This window comes from Podarcis filfolensis (genome assembly GCF_964270895.1).
Source record: "Podarcis filfolensis genome assembly, chromosome: 9".
Lineage (NCBI taxonomy): Eukaryota > Metazoa > Chordata > Lepidosauria > Squamata > Lacertidae > Podarcis > Podarcis filfolensis.
The window spans coordinates 73,876,057-73,896,045 of record NC_139610.1 but is presented as its reverse complement, the minus strand read 5'-3'; the positions used below and the strand labels follow the sequence as shown (position 1 = coordinate 73,896,045).

The 19,989-nt window shown below is 43.8% G+C and overlaps 1 protein-coding gene across 8 annotated transcripts in view; it reads right to left on the bottom strand.

Annotated features, from left to right (window-relative positions):
• The window catches only part of LOC310742278 (PC-esterase domain-containing protein 1A-like), a 45,516-nt gene that overhangs the window by 14,252 nt on the left and 11,275 nt on the right, over nt 1-19,989 (bottom strand). For 4 of the 8 annotated variants that reach the window (XM_083571494.1, XM_083571489.1, XM_083571496.1 and 1 more), the window contains one exon: nt 53-194. In XM_083571494.1, coding sequence (XP_083427620.1) covers nt 53-149 — 97 coding nt within the window. In that variant the 5' untranslated portion in view covers nt 150-194. Of the gene's footprint in view, nt 1-52; nt 195-970; nt 1,074-1,207; nt 1,589-2,701; nt 2,723-6,676; nt 6,759-19,989 lie in introns of those variants that run through there. The other 4 variants (XM_083571495.1, XM_083571493.1, XM_083571490.1 and 1 more) reach the window with 4 other exon arrangements.

The following is a 19,989-nucleotide window of genomic DNA, read 5'->3' as shown; positions in this document are numbered from 1 at the left end:
TGCAGCTGAGGAACAAACCACATCCTAATTGCCACATCGAGAAGATACTCACTGGAATCGCCCATGATCACAACAAACTTGTTGTGGAGCAGCTGCTGGGCTTCTTTCGAGGAGAAACTGTGGGTTTCTACCAAAGGGTGACTTGTCATGGTTGCATTCGCGGCAGAACACCTCAACCCGGCCGGCGTTTTCTCCTGCAAAAAGGAGACAAATAAGGACAGGGAAGACAAACAAGGAACAAAAAAAAGAAACCTCCCTGAAAAGTATATGTGATGAACAGACAACGCTTGTAGGCTTTCAAGAGGTTCTGTGAAAATATGAGGAATATTGTAAAAAAGGGAATAAGATTGGGGAGGTTATATATCAAAGGCAATATTAAAATTAGAAAATGTGTGAATAAATAAACAAAACGGAAGATTGGCAGAGAAACTGGGGGAAGTAAAAAAAAAAGATTATGTGATAAATTCTGATATTGGTTATATAAATTTGTATTTGAAAATGAATAAAAATATTATATTAAAAAAAACCTCCCGTGCCCTTCAGAAGGCATAAAACTATTAGCCCTGCAGCGAAATGTCTCAGCTTGTGAAATGTCTCGGCTTTCCGTCACCTATCGGCCACAGGAAGGACCATATTAAAGGGTTTATTACCCCTTTGGGGGTCTCTCCTTCAGGGCAACAACAACTGGGACTGGCTCACCACTGGGTGAGCATCTTCTCCAGCATCCCTGACTTTTCTCCCCACCCAGTAAAAGGTGCACACACTGGAGCAGGTAGATAGACTCTGTAGTGTGTCTCCCACTTGGGTTCCCAGCCGTTGTCAAGAGTACAGCTCCCACCACACCAATGGCTGTATGCTGAGAAACTATCTCCCGATTGCCAAGAGACCAGCACAGCTGAATTTTGTTTAGGCTCAGAGACCTTGAGATCAAAAGACCTCCTCTCCCTTCTCAGGCTGCTCTGACACGTACCAGGCTCTAGAGTTGTAAATTACTTTGATAGCCTCCTGAACCTTTTCACACCCAGCAAGCCCCCAGCTGTGCCAGGAGCCGCAGATCAGATAACATCTCATCCTGCCTAGAGTCAGGACTCACCCTTCTAAAGACAGGGAGTTTTAGAATTAGAGACCAGATACCCATTCACCAGAAGTCCACAGTTTTAACTCTCCCGCAACGCCTCACTCCTGCGTGAACCAACGTTTGACATACCAAGATTTCCCAACTTCGCCACACCGGTGGTCAGGGAAGATGGGAGTTGTAGTCCAACAAAAGCTGGGGAAACCAGAGATTAAGAAACACTGGTCTGGTGAGTCTGCACAAAGCATTAAACAGCCTTCCACAGAGAAGGCGTTCTGTCTTGATAACCCAGCTGATAACCTCTGTTGTTGCTGCCAAAATGTTCCTTCTGGCCCTGCACACTTCTGCACAGTGGCAGCTCACTAACACTGCCCACCCCCAACCAAATTTGGTGGAAGGTTTGAGTAAACATTTAGCACCGAAGCTGCAAATCAGCAGGAAGTCAGCTGTTTTGAGCTCACTTCCCTTTCTCTATAGCACAGCTGGTGGCACCTCTGTCTTGGCTGCTAAGATGTTATCCCCAAACCCAGGTCTCACATCTCAGTTTAGCACTCATGGTTTGTCTGGGGAAGATAAAGCACAACCCAAGGTTCAGCTGTAACTCTCGAGTAGGGCTCTGCAATACCTCTGACTACACAGGCTTTCAACACTGTGATATGCCACCAACTAAACATTGAAATATACTGATATATCACAGCGTCTGAGCTGGTTTGGAACTTTGTGACATATCACCAGCTAAGCCACCATCGTTCTGCCCAGACACCGAGGTCCAGCACCGAGAACCTTCTGGCAGTTCCCTCCCTGCGAGATGTGAGGTTACAGGGAACCAGGCAGAGGGCCTTCTCGGTAGTGGCTCCTGCCCTGTGGAACACCCTCCCATCGGATGTCAAGGAAATAAACAACTATTTTACTTTTAAAAGACATCTGAAGGCAGCCCTGTTTAGGGAAGTTTTTTATGTTTGATGCTGTATTGTTTTTAATATTCAGTTGGAAGCCGCCCAGAGTGGCTGGGGAAACCCAGCCAGATGAGCGGGGTATAAATAATAAATTATTATTACTACTACTACTACTACTTTGCAAAGCACCCTGCAAGGCCACTGCAGGCAAAAGAAATCCCCTGCTCTCACTGTGACGTCAGGTGATTTGACAAGTGGCAAATCTGCAATATGGAGTAGACCTGTTGAAATCAACTTAGCAACGTTCATTGATTTCACTGGGTCTACTCAGAGTGAAATTTTATTGATTCCCACCCAAAGTGCCCCTGCCTTCAATGGGTTAGGCTCCTTGCAAGGCACACACAGTATGGCAGTCATCATCACCACCATCATATTTATTCATACTCCGCCAATCTGGCTGGGTTGCCTTCCGATTCTATGATTGTTGTCTTGGAAGGTTTTGTGGGAAAGAGTCCCACAAAAAGACAGTTAAATGACTCCCAAAATCCCAAGTCCCCAGCACAGCCTCTAACGAAGGCCAGGACAATGACTGTTGACACAGGCACCTTACATACACCACAACAGAGGCTCAGAAAAGCAGTCTATAAAATTGTAGCAATAAGCGGATCCCATGTTTCATACTGTTTCCTCTGACTATCCAGTACAGAATCAAACAATTGCCAAAATTCACCAGTTTGTCCGATTTCCCTGGTTCCAAGGGCTAATGACTCCTCTGGAAGAGGGGAATCCATAATCCCTTAAGGATAGGGTCACCCCTTGTTGCAGGAATTTATGTATAGGTTGGGGGGGGTTGCCCCTCCAGCAGATATCATGCACATGCAGCCCACTACCAAAACCAGCACAATCACCCCAAAACACTTCATCACAGTTTCTTCCTATCTATTCAAAGGGCCTCTGCTGCACAATACCAAATGTAAGAGTTCACTGATCAATGTATCGGCTCACAGGGAAAACTTCAGAAATTCATATAGACCTGTGAGCTCAGCTCCTCAGCAGCCCCTCTGCCTGGGTGATAATCCCTGGCATCCTGATACCTGAGTGCCAGACAGGTAGCCATTCCAGAAATAAAAAACCCAGATGAAGACAAAAGGGTGGGATTAATTTGGATGGGAAACAGGGAAATGTAAATATCTCTTTTGTTACACTTGATGGGTGTTTGGTGGAGGGCAAGGAGAACCATGGGGCAGGGTCCAGGATGCTCAGATTCCTGCCACCAGACCTCCCCTTTCATGATGTAACCATGATGTATTAGTGATGTAGTTTGGGGGTAAGACATGGGGATTAGCAGCTAATAAAAGTTTGGGGGCTCTTTTGTTCGGGGCTTCCATCTTGTTCCACCTGGTGGCAGGTGGGAGTCCTGTCACAACAGTCTTCAATCAAGACCAAGCCTACCGGCTGCTATTTTGCTCTGGTATTCCTGGCTGGTGTCCTTGTTTTTTGTCCAAGGGAGCCCTCAGATTTCTCCATTAACACCCTCCATAAGGTGTGAATTTAGCAGGAGGCCATCAAGGGCAGCACATACCCCAGGCAGAAACCCATCAGGATGGTGGATTGAATCCTGATACTTCCAAAGGAGAAGCACAGGAAAGCCTTAGAGCTAGAGGGATGTGTAAATATCTTTATTGTTCCTTGGGGAAGAGGAACTGGGGTTATTGACAGTGGTGGGTGATGGGCTCATGTTTCTACATGCCAAACACTCCTACTTTTTGACATATTTGTGATCAATGATGCTGTTGAAAAACGTATTATGGGAAATGGGGAGAGGTCTTAAAACTGCTTGGGGTTCCTACTCTTTGTGTATTTGAACCTTGTTGCAACAAAGATCAGGTCTACTGACTGCTGTTTGCTTCTTCAACTTGCCTGCAGAATCCTACTTTTGCTGACCAGAGAAACTCGACGCAGGGAGTGGCACGCCGACGGAGTAAATCCACACCCCAGGACTTTTTCTTATCAGAGCCCACTGGAAATGCAGGAAGAGTTAGTAGCACAGCTGTCAACTGTCCCTTATTTGGCGGGAAACTCTCTTATCCCAGCGCCGTGTCCCGCTGCTGTCCCGGATTGATGATGTCCCTTAAATCTCCCGGGGTTTCATGCTCGCCCGGCTTGGGAGGGAAGCAGCGGCTCGGGGTCCTCCGCCTCGAGAGACAGAGCACGCACAAGCTGCCACGTCTCTGTCTCTCCCTTTCCCCCCTCAGGGGCGCGTCGTGAGGAGACGGGTGGTGGCGGGCGGGCAGGCAGCCCCTCTCTTGCAAGACTTCCACCACGCTGCCAGGGGAAGCCAGAGGCAGCGGCGGTGGCTGAGGTAGTGGCCTGAGGGAGGAGGAAGAGGAGGGGATGGGGAGGGACGCAGAAGGGCGGCGCTTCAGTGGCCACCACGGCACCGCAACCACCTCATGCCAGGTTCGCAGGCGGCATGGGTGAGAATCTCCCTCCTTCCCTCTCGGGCGGAAAAGGGCCGATGGAACTCATGAGCCAAGCAAAATCTCTTATTTTGGCTGCTGATCCCTTATTTTCGAGGCTGCTGGTCCCTTATTTTCAAATCTATAAGTTGACAGCTATGGTTAGTAGTATTGCATAGGAACGTACAGAGCAGGAGGGCGTGTGCATCAGCTGAAAGGCCCCAGAATGTAAATGACACACCCTGTATCGCCTCTATGCAAAGTTTGAATATATACAAATATAGACACACACACACACATTTTTTGCAGTGACCAGTTGATAATAGTAGCATTTTCAGTATTGCTAATCTTTCCAACTCTACAGCTCGATGAACTCTCGACTGAACTGAATCAAAGCTGGCTGATCTATTTTGAGTCCAGTAACTTCAAATAACTTTCAGGTTGCCAGCAGGGTGGGGAGGGAGACTAAATGCTCAAGTTAACCACTAAAGGAATCTGATTACCTGAATTGCTTCCCCCAGGCCACAGGCCTTAACAAATGGTACGTTAATTCAGATCTCAAAATACTTAAGGTCCAAATACATACACAAACGCCTCTTTGCACTAAAAGGTACAAACAATAAAAAGTGTGCTCTGCTTAGAAATCAACTGTGCTTAGATTATGTTGAGTTAATGCTGTTAATATTATTTCATAGATTAGGAATGCTGTAGTACTTTGTGACCCTTACATTACAATGTTGCAATTGTGCTGATTAGCTTATTGTTTTAGTTGTTTTGTCACAGATTTCAGTTGTTTTAACTGATGATTTGTTAATTGTTCTATATGCTTTACGTCGTCATTGTGATGTTCTAGAATTTTATTGCTATTTATTGTTTAGAAACCACTGTTGTCATCCATCCGTCTCGAGAGATGTTTGAGACAGACAGATGAGCTGCTTTTCATTCACAAAATAGCAGCATAGATATATAAATCATATCATTATCTGTTTCTTTGTTGTTTTAACTGGGCATTCCAGGGACAGAACCAGAGGTTTGGACATGCAGTGGGTATCTTCCACCCTGAGCAATAATAATAATAATAATAATAATAATAATAATAATAATAATAATAAATAATTTATTATTTATACCCCTCCCATCTAGCTGGGTTTCCCCAGCCACTCTGGGTGGCTTCCAACAAGACACTAAAATACAATAACCTATTAAACACTAAAAGCTTCCCTAAACAGGGCTGGCTTCAGATGTCTTCTAAAAGTTTGGTAGTTATTTTCTCTTTGACATCTGGTGGGAGGGCGTTCCACAGGGCAGGTGCCACCACCGAGAAGGCCCTCTGCCTGGTTCCCTGTAGCTTTGCTTCTCACAGTGAGGGAAGGCCCTCGGCGCTGGATATCAGTGTCCGGGCTGAACGATGGGAGTGGAGACGCTCCTTCAGGTATACTGGGCTGAGACCGTTTAGGGCTTTAAAGGTCAGCACCAACACTTTGAATTGTGCTTGGAAACGTACTGGGAGCCAGTGTAGGTCTTTCAAGACCAGTGTTATGTGGTCTCGGCGGCCACTCCCAGTCACCAGTCTGGCTGCCGCATTCTGGATTAGTTGTAGTTTCTGGGTCACCTTCAAAGGTAGCCCCACGTAGAGCGCCTTGCAGTATAAATTTATTATTTATACCCCGCCCATCTGGCTGGGCTTCCCCAGCCACTCTGGGCAGCTTCCAACAAAATATTAAAATACAGTAATGCATCAAACATTAAACGCTTCCCTAAACAGGCCCCCCAAAGATGGCCATGCAAACAGAGGGCAATTTCAGGCATGTCAAGATGCACTCGCTGAAATCTCCTCTTCTATACAACCATTAAAAAGGTCCAGTGGTCCCATCAGCTTTTGCCGTCGGGTGCCATGCATATCCCACTTTCCCCGAGAAATGACCAAAGCATCCCTGCCGCGTCCCCGTCCCCCCCGTAATTCTAAGGTGTCAAAACCCAAAAATGTTCATAAATACACAGAGTGGGCACACACACAAGGGTACATAAACCATATTCTGACCCAGAGATGGAAAGAAGATAAGTCCCTACCAGAGAAGAATGGCAAATTGAATTATTGGACTATGCTGAAATGGCAAAACTGGCCAGAAGACCAAAGCTTCAATAAGGAATAGGAGAAATTTATAATTTATCTTGGAGACCAACTGTAAACAGATGGAATTTTTTGATTAGAGTAGCCTCTGCTTTTAATTTTGCAGTCTCCTTACCTTACTTAGTGGATCGTGCAAACCACTTTTCTGAACAGTGCTTTCGGTAGGGCAGGGGGCACTGAGAATGAGTTTACTGCAACCGAAGGGAACCGCTGGGCTTGGTAGTGTTTTCAAGTCTGTTTGGACAAGATACCAGAGTTTGCACTTTTTAAAGACCTGCAGGAGCCTGGGCACCTATCCAGCCCAACAGCAGTCTGTCTACAATGAAACTAAGCCCTGGGCAAGCCCAGACTTGTCTGGTGGGTGTCTGTATCCCTAGACCACCTTAAACAAATTTTTTAATTTTTTTTACACTGCAAGTATTTCCAGAGAGAGTTTCCACTCTCAGTGCCCTTCCCAATACAATCCCCAGTCCCGATTTTGAATCAGTGTCCCCAACGTGGCACCCGGAATATTGGCTAATCAGGTTATTACTCACCAACGTGAAATTAAATCCCTGCGAAGAATTCCCCCATGCAAATTTCCCCGATTGCATTTTTTTAAAGGGAGGGGTGTTTTAAGCCCCCAGCCACAACTGGAATTTATCCCGGTCCAGTAGAAGCACAGGATGTCTTTTATTACTTACCGTATTTTTCGCACCATAGGACGCACCGGACAATAGGACGTACCTTGTTTTAGAGGGGGGAGAACAAGGGAAAAAAATTCATCCGCTCTCTGCCCAGCGCCCCTTCAGCGAAGCGGCAGGAGGCGCTGCGCAGAGAGTGGTAGAATTTTCCCCCTCTTGTTTTCCCGCTCTAAAACAAGGTGCCGTTTAAGGTGCGTTCAGGCGGCTACCTTGGAAGGTTCCTTTCGACCTGCTCTTTTTGTATTCCCATTTAAATAATCAAATCAGCAAATCCTTCCCCTCTTTCATTTATCTTAACTCTATATCTTAGCATATTATAACTCTATATTTTCATCCATTATCAATTCATTTTTGCATATTCTTATTAACTTTGTTGCTAATGCCACTTATTTTCAATCCAACATCATTTTAACATTCATTAATTTTACAGTGTTTCTGCAGATAGTCTTTAAATTTCTTCCAATCTTCTTCCACCAACTCTTCTCCCTGGTCTCGGATTCTGCCAGTCATTTCCGCCAATTCCATATAGTCCATCACCTTCATCTGCCACTCTTCCAGGGTGGGTAAATCTTGTGTCTTCCAATACTTTGCAATGAGTATTCTTGCTGCTGTTGTTGCATACATAAAGAAAGTTCTATCCTTCTTTGGCACCAATTGGCCAACCATGCCCAGGAGAAAGGCCTCTGGTTTCTTCAGAAAGATATATTTAAATACCTTTTTCATTTCATTATAGATCATCTCCCAGAAAGCCTTAATCTTTGGGCACGTCCACCAAAGGTGAAAGAATGTACCTTCATTTTCTTTACATTTCCAACATTTGTTATCGGGCAAATGATATATTTTTGCAAGCTTGACTGGTGTCATGTACCACCTGTATATCATTTTTATAATATTCTCTCTTAAGGCATTACATGCCGTAAATTTCATACCTGTGGTCCACAGCTGTTCCCAGTCAGCAAACATAATGTTATGACCAATATCTTGTGCCCATTTGATCATAGCAGATTTAACCGTTTCATCCTGCGTATTCCATTTTAACAGCAAGTTATACATTCTTGAAAGTATCTTAGTTTTGGGATCTAACAGTTCTGTTTCCAATTTTGATTTTCCCACCTGGAAGCCAATTTTTTTATCCAAATTATAGGCCTCTCTTATTTGATAGTAATGAAGCCAGTCTCGCACTTTATCTTTTAATTTCTCAAAACTCTGCAATTTCAATTTGTCTCCTTCTTGTTCCAATATTTCCCAATATTTCGGCCATTTGGCCTCCATATTGAGCTTTTTCTGAGCATTCGCTTCCATTGGCGACAACCACCTTGGGGTTTTATTTTCCAGTAAATCTTTGTATCTTATCCAGACATTGAACAATGCTTTCCTGACAATATGGTTTTTAAATGCTTTATGTGCTTTAACCTTGTCGTACCACAAATATGCATGCCATCCAAAAACGTTGTTAAAACCTTCCAGGTCCAAAATGTCTGTGTTCTCAAGAAGCAGCCAGTCTTTCAACCAGCAGAATGCTGCTGATTCATAGTAAAGTTGAAGGTCTGGCAGGGAAAATCCGCCTCTTTCCTTTACGTCAGTTAATATTTTAAATTTTATTCTAGGCTTCTTGCCCTGCCAGACAAATCTAGAAATGTCTCTCTGCCACTTCTTGAAACAGTCTATCTTGTCCAAAATTTGCAATGATTGAAACAGAAATAACATTTTTGGCAATACATTCATCTTTATAGCTGCAATTCAACCCAACAAGGAAAGCTTCAAATTTGACCATATTTCCAAATCTTTTTTCACTTCTATCCAACATATCTCATAGTTATCTTTAAATAAATTTAAATTCTTAGCAGTCAGATTAACCCCCAAATATTTTACTTTCTTAACTAATGTTAAACCTGTCTCCTTCTGAAACCTCTCTTTCTCAATTGGTGTAAAATTTTTCTCAAGCACTTTAGTTTTTGACTTGTTCAACTTAAATCCTGCCAGATGACCAAATTCTTGAATCAATTCTAATACTCTTTTCGTACTAGATTCTGGCTCCTGTAACGTCAAAACTAGGTCATCTGCAAAAGCTTTCAATTTGTATTGTTTGGCTCCGACCTGAATACCTTTAATCAGACGGTCCCTTCTAATCATATTCAGCAAAACCTCCAGAACCAAAATAAAAAGCAATGGGGAAATTGGGCAGCCTTGTCGTGTCCCTTTCTCTATCTTAAATTCCTCTGTCATCACATTATTGACTATTAACTTAGCCTTTTGTTCTGAGTAAATTGCACTTATACCATTTTCAAACCCTTGGCCCACCCCCATTCCCTGAAGATTTTTCTTCATAAAATTCCAAGAAATATTATCAAAGGCTTTTTCCGCATCTATAAAAATTAAAACTGCTTTGGTATTGATGTTCACTTGCAGCTTCTCCAAAATGTTAATTATATTCCTCGTATTGTCAGACAGATGTCTACCTGGGAGAAAGCCGGCTTGGTCTTTATGTATCTCTTCAACTAATACCTTTTTTAATCTGTTAGCCAAGATATCAGCAAAAATTTTGTAATCCACATTAAGCAGGGATATGGGGCGGTAGTTCTTGAGTTGTGTCTTTTCAGACTCAGTTTTCGGTATAAGTGTAACGTAAGCTTCCTTCCACGACTCTGGCGCCTTTTCCCCCTCCAAAATTTCATTACAGACCTCCTTTAGTGGCTGAATTAACCAGTCTTTCAAAGATCTATAGTATTTGGAGGTTAGACCATCCGGCCCTGGAGATTTACCCAACTGCATGTTCTGAATGGCACCTTCTACCTCCTGTTCTGTAATTTTGTGGTTCAACGTTATCTTATTTTCTTGAGAGATTTTTTGTAATCAATTTGTTCTTAAAAATTGGTCTAAATCAGTCTCTTTCTGTGGCCCTTGTGTATATAGTTGTTTAAAATATCTCTGGAAACACTTTCTAATCTCCAATGGATTCTGTATGTTCTTTCCTTCCACATCCAGATTTGTGATAGTGTTTAATTTTTGTCTTTTTTTCATCTGCCAAGCTAGCAGTTTCCCGCATTTATTAGCCGATTCAAATGTCTTTTGTCTCATCTGCTTAATTTTCCATTCTACTTCCTGATTTATCATTTTCATGTATTGTACTTGATATAGCTTTATTTCTCTCAGAATCTCTTGCGACTTTGGTTGCGCTCTTAATTTCTTCTCTCCTTCTTTTATTTTTTCCAAGATTTTATCTTTTTTCTCATTTTGAATTCTCTTCTTTATTGCGTTCTGTTGAATCAGAAACCCTCTCATGACCGCTTTGCTTGCGTCCCAGATTACTCTTTTTTCAACCGTGGTATTCAAATTTATCTCAAAATAATCTCTCAAGATTTTTTGGGCCTTCTTGGTAACCTCTTGATCTCTAAATAAGGTGTCATTCATCCTCCATCTGAAGGAACCGATTGGTGTTAGTTTCATCTCCATCTTCACCGCATTATGGTCGGAGCAAGTTTTTGGGCAAATTTCCACTTTTCGAGTCTTAGGTGCCAGTCCTCTAGTTATCCATATTTGGTCAATTCTTGTCCATGTCATTTTGGCTTCAGAGAAGAATGTTCCCTCTCTTCCAAGGGGGTTCTTAGTTCTCCAGATGTCAATCAAGTCCATATTGTCAGTCAATTCAAAAAAAAGTTTTTGGTAGTCTGCCATCTTTAGTTACAACCTCTCTCTGCGACTTGTCCATATTTGTAGATACCACTCCATTCATATCTCCCATCATAATAATGTTGTAGTCCATATAGTCAAGCAATGTCTCATGCAATTTCTTGAAGAATTCAGATTTCCCCTCATTTGGTGCATAAACTCCTACAATCAGAAATTTTTCTCCTTGTGATTGAATCTCAATTGCCACAAATCTTCCTTGTTCATCTTTAAAAACAAATTTCGGTGATAGGCTCTCTTTGGCGTAAATAACAACTCCTCTCTTTTTAACCTTGTCCGATGAGATAAACTCTTGACCCAATCTTTTATTAATCAGTACTTTCCTGTGAAGCCTTATCACATGTGTTTCCTGTAAACAAATTAAGTCCCATTGTTCCTTTTTCAATAAATGAAAGACTTTCTTCCTCTTCTCCGGGGAGTTAAATCCATGAATGTTCCAACTTAATAATTTTAGAGACATGGTGTGGTTATTCTATTCTCCTCCAACTGCTCCCAAAAGTTCTTCTTGTTCTGACGGTGGTATCACTTTTTTTAGTTTGTCCAGTCCCAAAGGTGGTAGTACTATGTCTAGTACTCCTGATCTTAAAGCTCTTAGCTCTTCTAGAACTTCTTTTTGCAGGTCTTCTTCGTGGTCTCTCAAAAAATTTCCCTTGTCTTCCACTGATCTTATTTTGAACTTTTTCCCTTTAAAGGTAAAAGATAATCCCTGGGGGAATTCCCACCTAAAAACAATTCTGTTTCTTCTCAGTAGGGCCACCAGATCTCCGTAGTTGGTTCTAAGATCCAATAGATGTTTCGGAATATCCTTAAAAATCTCCACTCTCGAATCGTTGATCTCCAAAGTCTTCTGGAAGTGCGCACTCAGTATTTTGTCTCTCTCTTCTTTCATTCGGAGGGTAACCAAACAGTCTCTCACCCTGTTTTTTCTCCCTCCTCTTCCAAGTCTGAACGCACTTACTATCTTAAAGTCTTGCTCCACCTCCAAATTCCAAAATTTTCCAAATTCCTGCATAAGGTAGTCACTTAGGTTATCTTTTTCAAATTCCGGTACTGCCCTGATCCTCAGATTAGTCTCTTTCTCCTTCAGTTCAATCATAGACAGAAGTGACTGACGGTCCCCAATCTGCTTGCGCATTGGTTTTATTTCTTCCTCTACAGCCACTGCTTTTTCTTTTGCTTCCTCAGCTATTTTTCGATTAGACGCAGATTCTTCCAGCAATTTTACAATAGATTCTGTATTGGAATTCACCTTCTGTCCCAAATTATTAATGCTGGCAGTATTCCTGTCTATTTTAGTTGATTGTTCCATAACTTGTTTGCTTAAGCCTTCCAATTTTTCATAAATTTTATTTAACACAGAAGTAAAATCCCCTTCTGAAGCCATTCCTTTTGACCCAGCTTGTGCAAAATCTTCCCCCTGTGTCACAGGAGGGCCGGGAACAGATGATCTACGTTGCTGGGAAACTGTGCTGGGCTGCTGCACTCTAGCCTTGCCCGATCTTGTTGTCCTATCAGTCATCACACTTTTGTCTATGAATCAAGGTCGATCCCACGGTCAAGTCTTACCGTGCAAAATCCCCAGAGTCAAGAATGGAAAAATCCCCCAGCTGGGTGTGCAATTTCAATGTTCCTCTAGGGGGACACTGTAGCAGTCATTAAAGTTACAATAAAAAGTCTTTTCCAGCTTTCCTAAGTCCCCCTCAAAAGAACAGGCAACAGTTTCAAATCCAGAGAAGACCTTCAACAAGTATCTCCTTTGCAGAGTTAACCATTAAAAAGTTACATTGTCTATAAATAGTGCGACTCTCAGTGCAACAATTCTAGTGGACCTGGCAGTCCGTTCCCAGGAGTTAGATAATTGTCTCTATTTTTTCCACAAGTAAAAAAGTCACTTTTCCCTCTCCCCCCCCCCCAATAGCCTGGAGGGGGGAGTTCTTTTACTTTGATGTTCGGATTTGGAGCTTTTGAAACACCGCTCTCTAGGTCTTTAGCTTAAAGAGTCTTTGCTTTGAACTGTGTACAGAAAATGGAAAGGCGGACTTCCTGTTTACACCTTCCCGCTTCAGTGCCGAATTAATCCTTTTTTCCTCCTTTAAGTCCCAATTCTTAAACTTCACCTACTCACGGGTAGTTGTTTAGCAGCCGAATTGTCACAGGAAAAAGGTCAGCGCTCTCCAGCAACAGCTGTGCGGCTTCACCCCATGGAAAAAGCGATCGACTCTCAGCACCGCGCCAAACTCCCGTTGCGCTCCGGAGCCCCTTACGGGGTCCCTTCGCTAATCCGGGGGGCGCTACAGGTGCCCGCCGAGTCCCACGGTCACAGGCTTCTCCTGCCTGTGATTTTCACAAGGGTCTCCGCTTCGCCGTAGCGGACAGACCCGATTTCCGCGGAGCTTCTCCCTCCGAGCTAGAAGGAGACTGCCATTGCCGTTGGCGCCGCCTCCGGAAGTCCCAAATTGGGACCCCTTCTGGGTCTAATTCAGCTGGCAGGGTGGAAGATCACAGCCCCTAGTCCAGCTCTACGATCTTGGGTAGTCTCCCCCTGGGTAAGGGTCTCCACTACCCAAAAGCTCAGGTAGCCACTACTAGAAGGAGCAAAGACGATTGAGCAATGTGCCCCCCCCCCAAGGATTGCCAACACGACACAAGGTGTCCGGAATACCCCATTAGGGAAAAGGAGCAGTTTTTCTTATAACACAAGTTTGCATTTAGATTGATGTCAACCCAAGGGGTGGGGAGTCTGGATGTTCATGGGCAAAAACCAAAAAATATAATCCAGAAACAATGGAAATGTTTAAATGATTATTTATGTAGACAAAGATTAAATGTAAGGTATTGGTTGTGTTTAGAATAGATTTATGAAAGATTTAGAAAATTTATTGATTAGAATATTTGTATGAGATCGTATGGGAAAAATACGGAATAACAGATACAGTTTTGCTTATAGAAGTGCAGTGTAAGCGATGGAAGTCAATCAATGAAATTTTATTATTGAGATATCTGTAGAATAAATTTGGAAGAAATCCTTCCAACTTTTCTTTTTCTTCTTATTTTTTCTTTTTCGTTTTTCTTTTCTTCCTTTTTCCTTTTTTGTTCTTTTTTATATATGTGTACTTATCTGAAATATGTATGTATGTATGTATGTATGTATTTGCAATATTTTGCTTATATTTTGTAATAATTATGTTAAATAAAAAGAAAAAGGACCAGTGGTCAGGGATGATGGGAATTGTAGTCCCAAAACATCTGGAGGGCCGAGTTTGCCTATACCTGCCTTATGGGGTATTCCGGAGCCCACATAGAGTCCTTAAATGGGTTCCCTATTGGTAGGAGAAAACAGAGGCCAAGCAGGGTATATTGAGAAGCAAAGCGGCTAGTAAGCCTGATCTTTATTAAAGGAACTGTTGCAACAGGGTCCCCCCTAACCACACAGGAGAACCCTGAACAATGGTGTGCAAGCCCTTATATAGACTTTTGAAATTGCCCACCCTGTAGCCCAAGACCACCCTCAAAACATCATACATACATCACAGAAGGAGGCGGTCTACAGCAGAAATCCTGCCTGCCAGGATACCTGATAATGGTCACTGATTGCTGTACCTGGGAAGCCTGGCCATTCTTTTGTGATGGTTAATACTTCAGTTCCTGAATCCAGGTCACAAGCTCACCCTATTCATACACAAATATGTCCTTAAGACAGGATTTGCAAGCATAAAGACAATGGGAAGGCTTTTCCCATTTGCCTCCCTGACTGTAGAGGAATATTTGAGGTCATTGGGAGAGTCAAAATGGCTCCAGGATTGCTCTCCCATACTGTTTCAGACACATGGGTCATGCATTTAGATATGTGTGCATGAACATTTATTCTATATTTGAGACCTTAGAATTCTTACAACACTTGGAACAACAAACCCTCCAGACTGAACCATCAATGGAGAGACAAAGAATGCGATGAAGTCGACTTTAGATGTTTCACTCCATTGTTACGTCACCATCAGGAACGAAGCAGACTCATGTTCTGCTGTAATGCATGGGGCGGGGAGCATTTTTATCCCCCCAAAAAGCAAGTTGGGTGTGGGACTGAAAGAACAGGTGAGGCAGTTAGTTCACCTAAGAGTCAAATCCTTAACAAATCAGATCAGCAGCGTCCAGGATTACCGCCGCTCACTCGTCTCTTGTTTTGCAAGCCGGAATCCAAAACCGTTATCTGCCTTAAAGGCAGAGTTGAACAGAGCAACACCCACGCTCCTCCGCAGAGTGTGTCATCTGCAGAGGGCAGCAACCACAACAGCAGACAAAACTGAAAACTTCCGGCACCGAAAATAAGTACCAGAACAAAAGCCAAGTGTTTATATGTCTCTAGGACTGCCGAGTGCTTTTTAACACTGGAAATTTGCTGAAGATAGGGGTTTAGCAGCAAAGCAGCCAATATCACAAAGGAAACAATCTTGAATAATTTGATAAAAAAGGGAAACAAACAGATGCCCAAGGATCTCTCTAAACCGTTTGTTTGTTTTTTGAGGGGGAGAGAGAATTGGCTTTAAACCTGCCAAACATGGCTCATTGTTTAAGCAAGCCTAAAGAGGTGCAGATTTTTGGAATAAATGAATGACTGAATACATAAATCCTGACTTCACATGTACACTGATGGCTCCCAGTTGCCAGCAAATGACCAGCAAAAGGAACTTGAGGATATATTATGGTGGGCAGATGAATGAGACTGATAGCCCAGTTTATAGCAGCTGTGAAAAAGGTTACTGATCGTTAGTAAAAGGAACCGAAAACAAACATGCCAATATTGCAATGCAAATATATAGCTCCACCACATATGCAATACTGTTCAATGCTCACTGACCTTCAAAAGGGACGTAGTAAAGTTGGAAATGGACAGAAACTCCTGTAAGGAAAAATGGCAATATTTGGGGGCTTTCTAGTTTAAAGAAAAGGCAGGTAACGATATATACGGCAGAGGCATACAAGATTATGCATGAGGATAGATAGATCCATCTGTGACTTTGGTCTGAAACACATTCCCAGAAAACTTACATTATTAATTTCATAAAAAATTATGCAATGCCTGACTGTAAAAACAAAAACCTCAAAGCAGTTCACAAGAAAAGATTAAGCAATTTAAATTATCCCTAAGAAACAATAACTCAAGTCTTCCAAAAAGCTAAAATAACATCTGTGGGTTAAACCACAGAGCCTAGGACTTGCCGATCAGAAGGTCGGCGGTTCGAATCCTGCGGCAGGGTGAGCTCCCATTGCTGGGTCCCAGCTCCTGCCAACCTAGCAGTTCGAAAGCACATCAATGTGCAAGTAGATAAATAGGTACCACTCTGGCGGGAAGGTAAACGGCGTTTCCGTGCACTGCTCTGGTTAGCCAGAAGTGGCTTAGTCATGCTGGCGACATGACCCGGAAGCTGTACGCCGGCTACCTCGGCCAGTAAAGCGAGATGAGCGCCGCAACCCCAGAGTCGGCCACGACTGGACCTAATGGTCAGGGGTCCCTTTACCGTTAAAGACAGATCAACTTTCCAAACATCTGTGACCTCTGGCTTATTCCCCTCAAATCCTTTGGTGGAGATGCTGTATTTGCCTACCTCTCATCCTCCAATCCTCTAACTCTTTCTTTTAAAACAGGTTATTTATTGTTTTATTCTTTTCATGAGCAGCTTTGAAGTTTTGTTCCAATCGAGCCGCATATAAATCCTAAGAAATAAATATGTGTTTTCGATTGCAGGCGCCTTGAGGGCAGGGACTTAGTAGTTCTGCGCCTCCCTCTGCAAGGCACTGCATACCCCTCAACCCAGCGCTGAAATATAAATACTGTATTTTTTGCTCTATAAGACTCACTTTTTCCCTCCTAAAAAGTAAGGGGAAATGTGTATGCGTCTTATGGAGCGAGTGCAGGCTGCGCAGCTATCACAGAAGCAAGAACAGCAAGAGGGATTGCTGCTTTCACTGCGCAGCCTGAGATTCAGAATATTTTTTTTCTTGTTTTCCTCCTCCAAAAACTAGGTGTGTCTTGTGGTCTGGTGCGTCTTATAGAGCGAAAAATACGGTACTTCTTTAGCATGCTTAGCAGAGAAGTTGGGTTCGTCCGCCACGAACTTTTGCTTCCAGTCAGAATTACAGAAATAAGGAATTCGGAAGCCTTTTGTTATACAGTCACAGCAAGGTTAAAAGAAAAATGCAGAAAGGTAGAGGCACTCAAGGAAAATGCAAGCAAAAGGAGGAAACAAGGAGCCACTTGAAGGCTCAAAACCACAGACCCAAACAACCAGCACACAACTAAACCAGAAGCTCTCTTGGACAACCTCCACAGCAAGGGATGTGAGCAAAGAAAGGAGGTTTCAAGCCCTTTTTGCAAAAGCTGTCACGCAGCTGTAAATGACACAGTAGCTCTTACCATAATGATAATGGAATCATAGAATTGCAGAGCTGGTGGGGACCCCAAGGGTCATCTAGTCCAACCCCCTGCAATTCAGGGGTCTCAGCTAAAGCATTCAGGGCGGATGGCCACCCAAACTCTGCTCAAAAACCTCCAAGGAAGGGGTCTTGCCAAACGCAAGGTGGTTCTTTTAAAATGAGATTCGGAAGCAATACAAAGCACAAGTGAGCGAGATGATTAAAGATTTTCCTGTACAGGCACACCTCATGTTACGTCCGCTTCATGTTACGTTCTTTCAGGTTACGTCCCGTGGCAACCGGGAAAGGGTTACTTCCGGGTTTCGCCACTCGCGCATGCACAGAAGGGCAAAATGACGTCGCGCGCATGCGCAGAAGTGGCGAATCGCAACCCGTGCGTGCCACTACGGGTTGTGCTCTTTTCATGTTGCGAACGGGCCCGTTCGCAACCAGAGGTACCACTGTACTTAATTCATTCCGGAGGTCCGTTCTTAACCTGAAGCACCACTTTAGCTAATGGTGCCTCCCGCTGCCGCCGCACGCTTTTCTGTTCTCATCCTGAAGCAAAGTTCTTAACGCGAGGTACTATTTCTGGGTTAGCGGAGTCTGTAACCTGAAGCGTATGTAACCTGAAGCGTATGTCACCCGAGGTACCACTGTATTCTAAACAGCAAGCAAAATATACATAGCAAGCAAGCAAGACCTCAATTTGCCACTTGGAAGCCCTGAAGAAGAAGCGAAGTTTGCCACAGTTTGCATGGCCCTGTGGCCATCAGTCCTTGCACGAACTTCTCCCAATTCTGCCCCAAACCATCCAATTTGTAGATAGCTAGCCTGTGTGGCCAGCCCCACTGGCTACGTGCAGATGATCATTCATTACTGGCTACGTGCAGATTATTCCTTAGCCGCCCCCTCCCAATGCCTCACTTTCTCAAAACAATGTCCAGCATCAAAGAAGATACCCAGCACTATCACTTCCTCCCAACTAATTAAGACATTAAAAGCTGTTCTTCATGCCATCAAAGAACTTAACAAGAGACAGGGAGCAGGAAGGAACAGAGGCAGGGAGCGTAACCATGTCAGATCACTAACAATTTATCTTCCAGATAGATTGCCCATACAGAAGGAGAGTTAATATTTGGCTATACAGTGGTACCTCTGGTTGCGAAAGGGATCCATTCCGGAGCCTCGTTAGCAACCTGAGATGAACGCAACCCACGTCTGTGCATCTGCGCACGTGCAGGTTGTGATCTGCCACTTCTGCGCATGATGTCATTTTGCGCGTCTGTGAATGCGTGAGCAGCGAAACCCGGAAGTAACCCTTTCCGGTACTTCCGGGTCACCGCGGGATGCAACCTGAAAAGACGTAACCTGAACCGAACGTAACAAGAGGTATGACTGTACTTTGCCTCTGGCACCCACTTGTGAATATTCCCCACCCAGGGACTTATGACAGGTGGAAATTCAACAGGTCCTGCTCGGTGACAGGGAACTCTGGCAGGGTGGCGAGAGAGAGAGGGGCAACTGCGCCAGAGTACAGGCAAAAACCAGAATCAAAGAGCAGATGTTGGCAAAGAAGAGTGTTTCAGATGGCTCCAGGAAATTCCAGGCGTATGGCAGCCCTATAACAGCTCTCTGAACCGCTTTGCCAGAAATACGTCTGGATTCGTATTGGCAATGTGGTCTGTCCCATGTGGAAAACCATGTGCCAGAAGGTCAGCCCTGGTAGGAAGCCGCTTTACTCCTGAAGCCTATCCAGCAGAGAAACTATAGCAGATCTGGAGAGATTCATAGAATTCATAGTTGGAAGGGAACCCAAGGGTCCTTGTTTACATTGAATTGTATTTGTTCTTTTACCACCCATTCACTCCAGTTTGGAGATGTCCTTTCGGAGTTCTTCACAATCTTTTTTTGCTATAATAATAATAATAAATTTTTATTTGTACCCCGCTCTTCCCGGTTCAAAAACCAGGCTCAGGGCAGCTAACAACAAATTTAAAACACTTAATTATAAAAGCAGCATAAAAGCAATATAAAAACATGAATAACAATAAAATTCAAAAATCAATTTAGGGGAAATAAGCTTTAGATAATCCCCAGGGCTGGCTGGCTGAATTGGTCCTGCTTGGGCCAGCGAGGAGGCCAGGGGAGAATTAGCTGTGGGGTCTCAGAGCGGGTAATCTTCATCAAAGGGAAGGGGGAGGGAAGAGAAGGGAAACAAAAGATCAGGCTGAATTCAAATTAAAGGCCAGGCGGAATAGCTCTGTCTTACAGGCCTGAAGGAAGGAGGTTAAATCCTGCAGGGCCCTGGTCTCATGGGACAGAGCGTTCCACCAGGTCGGAGCCATCACTGAAAAGGCCCTGGCCCTGGTGGAGGATAGTCTGACTTCCTTAGGGCCCGGGACCTCTAAACTATAGTTATTCATGGACCTTAAGGTCCTCTGCGGGGCAGACCAGGAGAGGCAGTCCTGTAAATACGAGGGCCCCCTGAGCCACAAAGGGCTTTAAAGGTCAAGACCAGCACCTTGAACCTGACCCTATACTCCACCGGGAGCCAGTGCAGCTTGAAAAGCACTGGGTGAATATGCTCCCATGGCAGAGACCCCGTGAGGAGCCTCGCTGCAGCATTCTGCACCTGCTGGAGTTT